The sequence below is a fragment of the Neodiprion virginianus genome, chromosome 1 (genome assembly GCF_021901495.1).
Source record: "Neodiprion virginianus isolate iyNeoVirg1 chromosome 1, iyNeoVirg1.1, whole genome shotgun sequence".
Lineage (NCBI taxonomy): Eukaryota > Metazoa > Arthropoda > Insecta > Hymenoptera > Diprionidae > Neodiprion > Neodiprion virginianus.
In genome coordinates, this window is record NC_060877.1 from 31,218,947 (window position 1) to 31,230,523 (window position 11,577).

The 11,577-nt window shown below is 39.9% G+C and overlaps 2 protein-coding genes and 1 long non-coding RNA gene across 5 annotated transcripts in view; 2 read left to right on the forward strand and 1 right to left on the reverse strand.

Annotated features, from left to right (window-relative positions):
- Positions 1–9,741, forward strand: part of LOC124297642 (uncharacterized) — a 51,012-nt gene extending 41,271 nt beyond the window's left edge. The window contains exons 2-10 of one of the 3 annotated variants that reach the window (XR_006906651.1): positions 3,022–3,316; positions 3,970–5,393; positions 5,482–5,659; positions 5,785–5,958; positions 6,087–7,330; positions 7,492–7,896; positions 7,977–8,105; positions 8,586–8,718; positions 9,091–9,231. Coding sequence is in view for 2 of the 3 variants with exons in the window: in XM_046748883.1 (XP_046604839.1) it covers positions 3,065–3,316; positions 3,970–5,393; positions 5,482–5,659; positions 5,785–5,958; positions 6,087–7,330; positions 7,492–7,896; positions 7,977–8,105; positions 9,091–9,277 (3,993 nt within the window). In the remaining variant the exon portion in view is untranslated. Of the gene's footprint in view, positions 1–3,021; positions 3,317–3,969; positions 5,394–5,481; positions 5,660–5,784; positions 5,959–6,086; positions 7,331–7,491; positions 7,897–7,976; positions 8,106–8,585; positions 8,719–9,090 lie in introns of all 3 variants that reach the window. The other 2 variants (XM_046748883.1, XM_046748892.1) reach the window with 2 other exon arrangements.
- A 230-nt stretch (positions 9,742–9,971) lies between these two features.
- On the reverse strand, positions 9,972–11,486 carry LOC124297761 (uncharacterized). The gene is made up of 3 exons (XR_006906664.1): positions 11,370–11,486; positions 11,052–11,183; positions 9,972–10,444 (listed from the first exon to the last, which is right to left on the reverse strand). It is a non-coding gene; the product is annotated as an uncharacterized LOC124297761 (long non-coding RNA).
- LOC124297749 (uncharacterized) lies at positions 10,464–11,572 on the forward strand. Its single transcript, XM_046749062.1, has 3 exons — positions 10,464–10,611; positions 11,065–11,190; positions 11,389–11,572. Exons 1-3 carry the CDS (start codon positions 10,565–10,567, stop codon positions 11,570–11,572), a joined length of 357 nt encoding a protein of 118 aa, XP_046605018.1. The 5' UTR covers positions 10,464–10,564.
- The last annotated feature ends 5 nt before the right edge of the window (positions 11,573–11,577 follow it).

Sequence of the window (11,577 nt, forward strand, 5' to 3'; positions counted from 1 at the left end):
ATTTCTCATGTTCATTTGATATAGTATGGGGTTTTTTTCGGAACAATTAGAAACGAACGGATCGATCTAAAACCTACGCCATGGTTGATCTGATTCTCTTATATCTGACAACTGCTTTTACCTCAACTGTGTCTAATTGTGAACGGTGGCGTCTCAGTGACACCGAGTTTTACGTGACTGTACTTCGGAAGATTAGTAAATTGCCTTTTACGCATTACCATATTACAAACGTAGCCCATCGAGGTGGTAACAATTCTGGAATTAGTATTGTGCTTCGGTGTTATAACGTGAAATAAACTCTCTAAAGCAACCACGATTGTAAATTTAATACTTCGGAGCGCGTATGCAGGCACTTCTGTTTATGGTCTATTACGCCCGTTGTGTATATCCAACGCAAATATTCATTGGAAAAGTGGACTCGGTTGTGGCGCCACGAGATCTTTATTTTCTTCTGGTTTTGTTGAACTCGCTGGCAGCTCCGATCGTCCAGGTTCGATGACTCAAGATCGTCACAGGCTGGGATATCATAACCACCCGCGTCACGCATGAGTTGCCGCTTTGTAACGTGGTACCTACCGGTCACTCCGGCTATCTTAGGATAGGTACAAAACCGGGAAAGCCGAGAATTCCGGAGGTCCGAGTTCCTGCATCATTAATTTCTACGTCTTATCGTTAGATGTTATATAGAGAATCGTGCGGTATGTGGCAATTCTACTGTCCGATCACAAATCATCGTTTCGGCAGGCGTGGCTATATCCTTCACGCTCCGTGATAAAATCTCTGTAATTCGGTGATCGGCCGGAGGATGCTTAGATCCTTTGGCACATGAGATCAATTGCGATATCGCTAATATCTATCATAGCCGCGTTCAATTACGTATATATATATATATATATATATATATATATATATATTATATATGTATGCATACATCTGTATATATATATACCACGGCGTCGAGAAATGCCCCTGGCTATGATGCCTTTTCCTCGATGATCGCACGGTGACCGTGGGTAACTGTGTTAACTGTATTTTACGCTTAAGTGATAAAAAACCGCGCAAAACAGGTGCTCGTTATTCGATTTAGCATTTATTTCTTTGTGTTCTTCGGTCACTGCTACAGTAACTTCGACACTACCAAATATTGAGACATTTTACTAACGGGATGACCGCGGCATTCTGTCTCGGAACAGAATTTCGGCGATTGAGTGGGAAAGAGAAGAAGAAGTAGAAGAACAACAACGACAAAAAAAAAAGAAAAAACGAAAAAGAAAAACAACCAGTCATCAATACCCGGCACAAAAACTCTTCTGCACATAATCATCAAATAATCGGCAAAAACGTTGGATCAATTTTTAACCCAATGCAACTTTATGGTTACACCTGCCGATTTCGTTGGCCCCAAAGAATACTCGATGATCGCAGTTGGTGGTCGTTAGCTGTTATGTCACTTATGCTTACGGTTAACGATACTCAAAGTCTAAGTCGATCCAAACTGCGGCAAGTTGTAAGGCAGAGCACCTGCTCTTCAGGCCAGCACAGGTGAATGGGTTGGGACTCGAGAAAAGACACACATCTCGATGACGGTCTGGATGCGAGGACAGCGTGAGGTTAAACGGTGTCTAACTGTAAGCGAACTGGTCTAGCTTGTTCGAGCATCGCCGACCATAGCTTGTCGTTTCTTGAGGTATCGACGTTTGCTCGTACAACGCCAAGTCGAAGCATCTGCAACATTTATGGCGGTTGGTTCGTTGGTTCGTTGGGTACTCCTGCTCTTTCTCGTGTGTACGGTATACCTGTAACGTATGAAACTACGCTGACCCTAACTGGGATGCAGACCGTTGCATGGTTCGAAAATACCTGAAGAATGTTACCTTATTGTCTGCGAATCGCGAAACCGATCGGAGATATCGTGAGGCGAGCTTCTGCCGACGTACACCCGCACTGCGACTGGTGTCGGGGTCACGGTCTCGAGTAATTTATGCAAATAGTTGTATTTTTTTAGGTAACCAACATCCGTTAGGTATGAGAAAAATTAATAGAATAATAAACGATGAGGAGGAGAAAAAACAAAATAAAAACTAGTGAAATAACCAGGAGATATAAAGATCGAGATACGTGGATAGCATTAATTTGCATTAATAATCGGTGACCTTTAACAATTTGTGCCACACCAACATATATATATATATGTTACTTACAATACATGTGTATATATATATACATGTATTGTAAGTATCGGGCCAAACATTCACGTAACGGAGATATCCAAGCTATTCGTAATGGCGGAGTAGAGAGTTGCTTCTAGACTATTACGTCGCGTCGTGGCATTACGCTGGTTCTTCATCGATTCAAAGTTCTGTTTGATGCGTTTGATGACTCTTTAATGATTGGTAACATTTGATACGAAGTCAGGTACGACAAGCGCGAGACGTCGATCGTGTTGTACCGGTCTTCGAGTTTCATGTCTATATTTTATCTTTCATTTCGTGACACGATCTTATTCGTCCGCGAAATAAGCGTGCGATAAATCATTTAATTATGAAATTTATGATGCCCGCTGTGAAGCAACGAGTACACGAAGGTGATTCATGGGTACGTCGGTGAAAAAAATGGAAAGCTAGTTCGATCGTCCCATCTGTCCGCTGCGTACTCACCTACCATAGAGTCGAGCACGCATTGCGTGTCCCATAGCTCCTAATTGAACCACTTTTCGAGATATCGTGCCTTGAGAAAATATTTATCTGCCGTATGCGCCCAGGTTACACGGTTGTGTTACTTCCAATTAAAGCGTAGCTCTCCAATTTACATAAACTCTGGAGTTCATCCTTGAGTAATTACCTATACGCAGTTTCCGTTATCCATCATTCGTTAGAGTATGCAAGTCCATTACCCATACCCGTGCATATCGTTATATCGTTCCCCTGATCGCACACTAAACCGTATAACGAGGTAATTACTTGCCGAATGTCTTCATCCAGAAATTACACTAACCGTTCATTTCTCTCCTGGCCATTGCAGGGTCGGCATGTTCCTTGACCCCTAGAAGCTCGCCCGATCGAAGATGGGGAATAACAGCAGCTCCCATCACCACCATGCGCAGGGTGGAGTGGCTCGTGAAATGGGACCGGGATGGACCCACTCCTTCCCGCGGGAGATGCATCGACAACATCTGCAACCCTCGGGTCACAAGGTTCTCCCTGAACCCCCGAATCAAAGGCTACGAGCTACGAACAATGGAAGTATCATCCACAACGGTGGGACCATCAGCGGACGAAGGCCATCCGCGCTGACGTTGCCACACGATCTTAACAAGGTAGCTAACAAAATTAATGCGCAGTTCTCTTAAGACTGGAGAATAATTTGCCTCGTAAGTATTTTCAAAGAAAGAGATTATCGCGTTCTCGAGATCTATTCGGGTTATCCGATTCACCGAGTTGATTTTCTTGCCTCACCTCACGTATGAAAATCTCTACTGTTATCTGGTCTGATCAACTTTCCCAGAGATCGTTCTGGCCGATTCTTGCATTTATTATTTTGCTTTCGGAATTTCTAATATTCGGACTGTTAAAATCGTCAGTTCTTATACTTCATTGTCATGGTTGGGCGGAAAAATGCACCCACATAGCATCCGATTGCCGCGGCCGTGACTTTATTCATGTATTCGAAAAGGCGCCAAATGTCAAGTACTTCCTATGCAACCAAGTCTCGTACCGTTCAGCGCGTTTCTCTCAGCTTTGTGCCATTTTTCGAATACTTGCATACTCACTACCGGTCTTAGGCACTTCTCAAGGCTCTTTCAACTGTACCACATAAATGCATGCAGTTTCGTTTTCTTTTCTCACAGGCAATCCGGATCATCTTGCATACGATTATTTCTGTAATTTATTCCAATATAACGAGTCCTCTTTCTGTGATCTCGAAGCAAAGACTAACGAAATTCTGCGAACACCGTAATTTTTGTTTCAGCAAGCCGCCTATCGTACCAGAAGTGCGTCAGCATCAAATTTTGGGCAACCGCGAGCACAGAACGGTGATCTTCAATACCAGCACGGGGATCCGAGAGACAGGGAATTCCAGGAATTCAAAAGGTTTGGAAGCGAACCCGACCTGAGATACTCGCCCACTGAACAGGGGAGATACGAACGTCATCAGGGGTATCCGGAAAGAGACGCTAAGGAACGGGACAGCAGGTACAACAAGGGTAAGAAGAAGTACAAGGCACCGCCTCCGCCGAATGGAGACGGCTCATCGCCGGACTCCTACAACTGGTCACCTGGTAATGACAGAGAATCGATGAGGCCTGGAGAGGAAATACGACCACCGCCTAGGAAATCGAGACTCTTCAAGACTCGCGCCGAGACGAAGAGGGCACAGGCGAATTGGACGTCGCTTCAGGAACGGGAAGTTGAGAGCAAGAGGTGGAACGACGAGCAATCCGGCAAGGAGAATCTTGGCTGGAAGCAGCAGCAAGAACGTTGGGACAAAGAGGAAAGAAGGCCCAAAGTTTTCGATGGAAAAAATACGCTCCAGCGGAGTTTGAGCAGCCCAGAGTTTCAGGCTGAGCTGATGTTAGCAGCGAGAAAAGTTAGGAGTAAAATGAATTATCAGCGAGAGGGTCCGGTGGGAGAAGCCAGGCCTACGAGTCACAGAGAATATTTGACGAAAAATCAGAAAGAATTCATTGATGAGAGACGCATCGAAGGGAAGAGCGCAAGACAACAGGAGGAACGGTTCATCGACGAACGGAGAGCCGAGAAAAAGAATTCGAGAAACCAGGATGTTTCCTACGATCATAGAAGAACTGAACAGCAACACGACGGAGGGTTTCAGAGGGGGGGTTTAAACGATCGTCAAAACGAACGAAATTCATGGCGAAATAAAATGTTGAAAAAGTCTGCGACTTACGATGATGAGATTGCTGCGTCACAACGTATAATTGCCGAGAAGAAGTTGTTTATGGACAGAATTGAGAAGCGTGGGCAATCTTTGGATGATCGACTTTCCGATAAGCAGAAAATGGAGAATTTCGAAGAAAGGAGAGGTGATCAACATCGGCACAAAGCATTCGACGATTTCGTGGAGATGGAGAAACGAGGCGAAACACAGACGAGAGCTGAGAGTCCTATGCGACAGTATAGGGACAAAAGTAACGATCACAGAAGTCAGGGTTCAGGCAGGGAAAGTACGCCTGAGCCTTCAAAAAGTAAGGATCTTGCTAATTTTGATCTGCGTAACAACGTTAAAACGGATTTCCGAAGCAGTGGTTATAAAAATGAGGAGAACAGACGTTCGGAGCCTATTTTGAAAACGGACAATCAGGAATCGAATTCAAAAGAAAAGCTGTCGAGGAAACCGGATGTCAGGAGTCCGCCGGTGAAAAATTGGGAGATGTAAGATTTTGCGAATTCATATCAATTCTAATGGGAAGTAAACTTCTTTTCTTTTACACAAACAGTGATTCTTATTTTTAATTCTCAGACTACCACCAGCTGGGAAATCGCCTCCAAAGACATTCTACTTTGGCATGGATATCACTGCAACTTCGAAGGAATCGCGAGATCTAATGGAACGTCAGATGGAACAGATTCAAGCCAGGCTTAATCACAACAGAGAACTTAGTAGCTCACCTGAGACCTCACCTGGTGAAATGGATGATGTAAGTACTTTATGTTCACAAACGCAAAATTTTAGCAGAGCCTTGGTAACTCCGGTATATCCCATATACTTATTAATTTTGTATAGATGGAAATACTCACACAATTTCATGAGGGCTAAATGTAGAATTTTCAGGATAAGATCCTACATACTGGCGAGGACATTGCTTTAAAGTTACGGCCTACACTACCGAAGAAGCAATTGGAAATTCCTCGGTTTTCACCATCAGCTGCTTGGAGATTGCTATCTGCATTAGATGCTCCATATCCAACTATGAGCACAGCAAGTGAAGAAGGACCGGTAGGTTCCTTAGAATGAAAATAATTCGAATTTAAGTCTCACCAAAATTATTGCCTAAACAACTAATCTTTATTGTGATGCACTGCTTTGTAGTAGAGAATTTTCTAATGCTTTTGTTCGCATTTCAGGTACTGTTCGAAGAACGCATAGAACGTTTATCGAGACCACCGCCACCTCTGGTAGCTCTTGGTCCACGAAGTTCGCATGACAAATCTGGAGACTCTGGAATTTCGGGTGATGCTGGAGCTCTCAACGACGACCCGTTGGATATAATCACAAACCGAGCAAAGGCTTCGAGTAGACCGGCTTGGACGCCTCAACAAGATCTGGGCGAGGAATCTAGTAGCGATGCAGGTGTTGATTCTCCTCCACCTATGGCTACGCCGGTCAAGTTTCCCCCAAGACCTCATGTTTTTTCTCTATCCTTACCCAGAGATGACAATAGAATGTCGTTGTACAATCCCGAATTCAAGAACAAAGAGTCGTCCTCTTTTAATTCCTTGCAGAAATTGAAAAGATCTGTCTCTGGAGCTCTCGGATTAGGAGCCATAGATGTTGACAGGAAACAAGATAACGATGTTTTAGATGGGAATTGGCTTTTATCTACGAGTGCTCCAAATTCTTTGCAACATACTCCACCAAACGTTGAAGGAACTAATACACCATCTCCTGGATGGGAAACCAATTTTCCGGAAAATGAAGATGACGAAAAGCCTGAATTTCCGATTATTATGAAACCACCATCATTTTCTTATCTAGCCTCCGGTGGACACGTTATGTATCTACCCGAATCCAATGCTACCGAATATCAAACGCAAAGTCTCAATTACCGTAACAGTAGTGCCGAGGAAAAGAATTCAAATAACTCTAATATAAAGTATAAAAAGAGTACAAACGAATCGAAAAAAGTATTCAGATATCCCAGTGCAGACATTCAAAAGTATTCCAAAGAATCCAAAGAGTTTGGGCTCTTCAGAGAAAGACGATTTACCGATGGTGGATTAACGTCGAGAAAGTATTCAAACTTTTCAAAATCATGCGAGAACATTTCGGAAATGAAACAAAGAGAACGTTCACCGTCACCTGGACCGGAAAACTTACAAGATGTCAAGGATAGTTTATCTGATCTAAAGGCTTCTGCAAAACGTAACTCTAAAAGCAAACGGTTTACATTCCAGTCAACTGTACGACAAATCGAGAGACGCAGACTAGCAGAAAAGTTGTCTCGAGAAGCAGAAGCTAAGGAACAGCAAAGAAAAGGAGAGCTAGAAGCAATGAGGAAAGTCGAAGAAGAGTTTCAGAAAAAACGTGCAAGAGAAAAGGCCAATATTAGGCAACAGCTTAGACTGTTCAACATGGATGAAACTACCGGGTACTCATATTTCAAATATTCATGATTTTCTTTCCATTTAATACGTACCGTTTAGAGCTGTTGTTATTAGAACACACATCAAGATTTTGTCAAATACATCCGAATCGATGAAATGCAGTTTCAATGATTTATGACTTTTAACGAATACATTTTGTATACAGAAGCCTACCAGTTGTCTGGGACAATACGCAGTTATCTCGTGCGGACCCTGACGGTGCACCTTCGTCGTCAGCTTCATCCCCTATCTCGGCGCCGCCTAGTAAACTATCAGCGGCGAGAAAAAACAGTGCTAGTAGTGACGAATACAATCGAAAAGCTAATCTTAGTTTACACCATATGCATTCTGAATATCGACAACATCAACAACAAAGAGAGTATAAAGACTACAGGTCAAGGTATTACGACTGTGGTCCTGAAAGTGCACCACACATTGAATTCAAGCAAACTACAATTCATCCGAAAGTCGTGTACGATATTCCCAAGAGCGCTCCTGTCTTTGTTGACGCAAAAATTCATCCAAACAAATCAGTAAATCTTAATTCTACTCCTAGGTCAGACAACTATAGGTGAGTTTCAGTTATTATTGATTTGACTAATGCATCTACTTTTTGACTTCATCATACCTTTTCCTTGTAACTGTGTATAGGAAAGATTTTGCACACGGTGCCGTAGCAGCAAGATCGTCGCTGGCAAGCAGCGATAGCGAGTTATCTCAGCCAAATACCAGACCACATTCACGGCAAACGCCAACTAAAGTCAGAATTCATCGATCTAGGTAAGTATCATCCAATATTAGTTTAAAAATCCTATAATATGCTTCGGTTGATCCCTTATATTAAGTTTGAATTGGATAACAAATCAATAACGCTACAGCATGTTGCATGACCGGACGATTTATACCGACTTACTTTATACTGTGACGGTAGATGCATATTCAGAATATTTTGCTTTTCCCTAAATGATGCGATCAAATTAAATGTAAGTCTCTAGCATATCAATGTTGACCAAGTGGAATATGTCAAATTTTCCCAATATTTATAACACATATTATAATCTGCTGCGTCTCTCCTTTTAATATGTATTCCACTATCAAATAACTTGATTCTCTTACTGTTTCACACAGGGAGCTTAAAACTGGAATTATATCCGTGAACACAACGAAACTAGCCATTTCAGCCCTGTATCTTTGTACTTATACTATAAGTATTTACAAGAAAATTGTTAATGTTTGGCGTTCAATTTTTATTCCATGCAGGTTTTAAGGTGGGCATAAAGTAAGTAGTCTTAACACCTCTAGTCACCTAACAACGCTTCATTAAAACAAACGCAATCAACCGCTTCTAACTACGCCTTGGGTTGGGTGTAGTTCACAACAGTATAACGCATAGGTGGGTGCTCAAGATATATAACTGTTTGAGTCAAATATTTGAAAAAGTATTAATTTATTATATAAAAATGATAGCGAGCGAAGTTATGCTCAGCGTGATAACATTCATAGTTCAATGAATAGAATGGTAATTGTAGTTGATATTGCAATGCAAAATGTAATTTCAGGTCTGTAGTACAATAGATTAATTATATGGGATCTTGCATTAAAATTTTCTATTAGTTTAATATAATCGTCATTCAGAAAATGATAGATTATAATTCGGTAAGCTGAGGAACCATTTACCAAAACTGCGCAATGCATCATACTAATTTATACTAATACGAATCGGTTGCATACCAAGATGTTAAAAAACGAAGTATATTTCGATTAGGTCGGCAAGCCCTGCCAGGAGCCATGAGGATGCCAGTTCGGAAGAGGAATCCCCCGTCGAACCAATCACACGTGAAAGAGTGCCGTCAAATAATTTGATGCTAAACGCAATCCAACCATTTGTCAGGGAAAAAAGTTATCGACCGATATCTTATAACCCTCAGTCTCCTCCACCCATTGCTAGTTAATTCCTTCTGAAAAATTGCGACTTTAATCTGTTAATAATAAATAGTAAATGATAATAATATATTAAATATAGTTTTATTAATATTTTATATACAAGATCATGTAATATATCATTGTTTTCTGTTCTATGAATTATATATGTACATATAAAAATCCTTCCAAAGAGAATTTTTCTGCAAACGCAATGCCCTAAAGTATAAAGAACTAAGTAAGTTAATTTAGAAATTAGCAATATCCCATACCGTAAACTGAAAGTTCTGCAATTAATTTTTATTATTACGTACGTACATCGATAGAATACACTTGTTGATACTGTTCAATCGAAACTAATTTATTATTTTAATAGCATGCCTGTAATTCACAACATCATCTCAAAACATATGTTAGACAAAAAAAAAAAAGTGTGTCATAATGAAATTCACACGGAAATCAAGAGAAGTATTTAAGCAGAATATTATTAAGTTTCGGAGGAATGAATCAATTTTTAATGCATTACATTGCATTCATGCATGTACAAAATTTGTACCGTTATATTAATCTAATAAAAAATATGATTTCAAATCCTTTGAAATTTTAAGCACGCATTCAACTTATACAAATTATGAATGTGTATTACTTACAGTAATTTTACCAAATGTGTTCTCTGCTTCTTCTTTAATGAAAAAAATTTATCATATATGTATTTTTTAATGTGCGCAAGTATTAACAAAAAAATCTAATCAAAGATATAGGTACTTATATGTGTGTATAGTTAATGGGCAACATTATTTGTATCGATAGTATTAGTTTTTTGAAAAATATATTTTAATATACACGGGCTTAGGGAATATATATACATCATTGTAATTATGTACAGGGAATTTACAAACAACGAAATTTGCTCATGTAATGTAATCAAATAAAAATCGTATTTTTATTGAATTAATTAGTCTCCTGATCGATTGTACGAGAACAAGGTGCATACGTTTTAAACGTCTCTTCCATCATTTCTCGTTGTGTTCTTTTCACTGCTGCAACTCGAAATGATGAGAACTTTTTTACTAGTTCTGAAATCAGTTTTCACTTTCGAAAACTTCGAAGATGGCATTCAAATGTTTTTTTAGGTTTGATGGATAAGTGGTTCAGATTCCAGCAACTTCAATTGTTTTGTAAGTCATCTGCACTCATCTCTGTAAGTTAGTTTCAAGTTTATTCAATATTAGCATATGTATTGAGTAAAATTAAATCTTTGCACATGTAATTCTAGGTGCCAACCAACAATAATTAACAGTACCTATTATTAGCGCAAAATGGCAAGTGGAAAAGAAGAAAAACCAGAATCATCAGAATCTGAGAAGTAAGAATTATATTTAAATTAATGAAATCAATACCTAATCGTATACATATGAATTCGAAATAAATGTGTCCATTTGGTTATGCGATACGGTTTGAAAGTGTACTGAGGCAGTGCCCTAGTCGATTTAAACATCTACGTACAGATCTCCAAATATCAAAGTCTACGTATCTCAAACGCGAAAAAGGGCTTGACAGCCCCATTCTATACGCAATTGTGAACAAAAACAGTCGAATCCATTTTCCTTAGACGCAGAAATAAAGAAACGGCATTGATTCCACGAAATATAATAGTAAATTTGTAGAATTCATTCAAAATGTGTTGGAGTGTTTTTGTTCGGAATTGCGTATAGAATGGGGTGGTTTTGAATTTGAGATACGCGGATATTTGGAGATATATACGACACGTTGAAATCAACTAGGGAATCCCCTTAATCCACTTACTATACATTTATAGGCGATATCCATTTGAGTCACTTTGTGACGAAAGTTCAGATGAGGAGCCAGGTCCAAGTTCAATTACAAATAATCAAGGATCAGCAAAAACGAGCGATGAAAAAAGTCGGTCAACGGAAACTGAAATGTAAAAATTATGATCAGCTTGAAAACGTATTGTAGATTGATAAAATACTATTATATTTATTCCACTTTACATTTAACACCGCTCAATATCAACCAATGATATACTGTTGCATAATTTATTGGCATATCTTTGAGCTCATATCTTTTATAATATTAAATTTCTCTTATGTAAATATCAACCATCGATATGCTTATCCAGTCGTTATCAAGTCGGGTCTGCAATGTCCAGCAGTAGCTTGGACCAAGGGGTGTGCATTGGCATAGGTTTGACGGAGAGTAGCTCCTCTGCCACAGTTACTAAAAAGAAGAATCTTACTCCTGTAAACCAGTCATTGGATGGACTCAGTTCTGACGTTGATACGGAAGAGGCTAGTAAACCATAGAATTT

Excerpts from the sequence above, each read along its gene's own strand:
- LOC124297749 (XM_046749062.1), top strand. The coding sequence starts at position 10,565 with ATGGCAAGTGGAAAAGAAGAAAAACCAGAATCATCAGAATCTGAGAA. Across the intron at positions 10,612-11,064 it reads GAATCATCAGAATCTGAGAA|GCGATATCCATTTGAGTCAC; the intron begins GTAAGAATTATA and ends ATACATTTATAG. Across the intron at positions 11,191-11,388 it reads CGGTCAACGGAAACTGAAAT|TCGTTATCAAGTCGGGTCTG; the intron begins GTAAAAATTATG and ends ATGCTTATCCAG.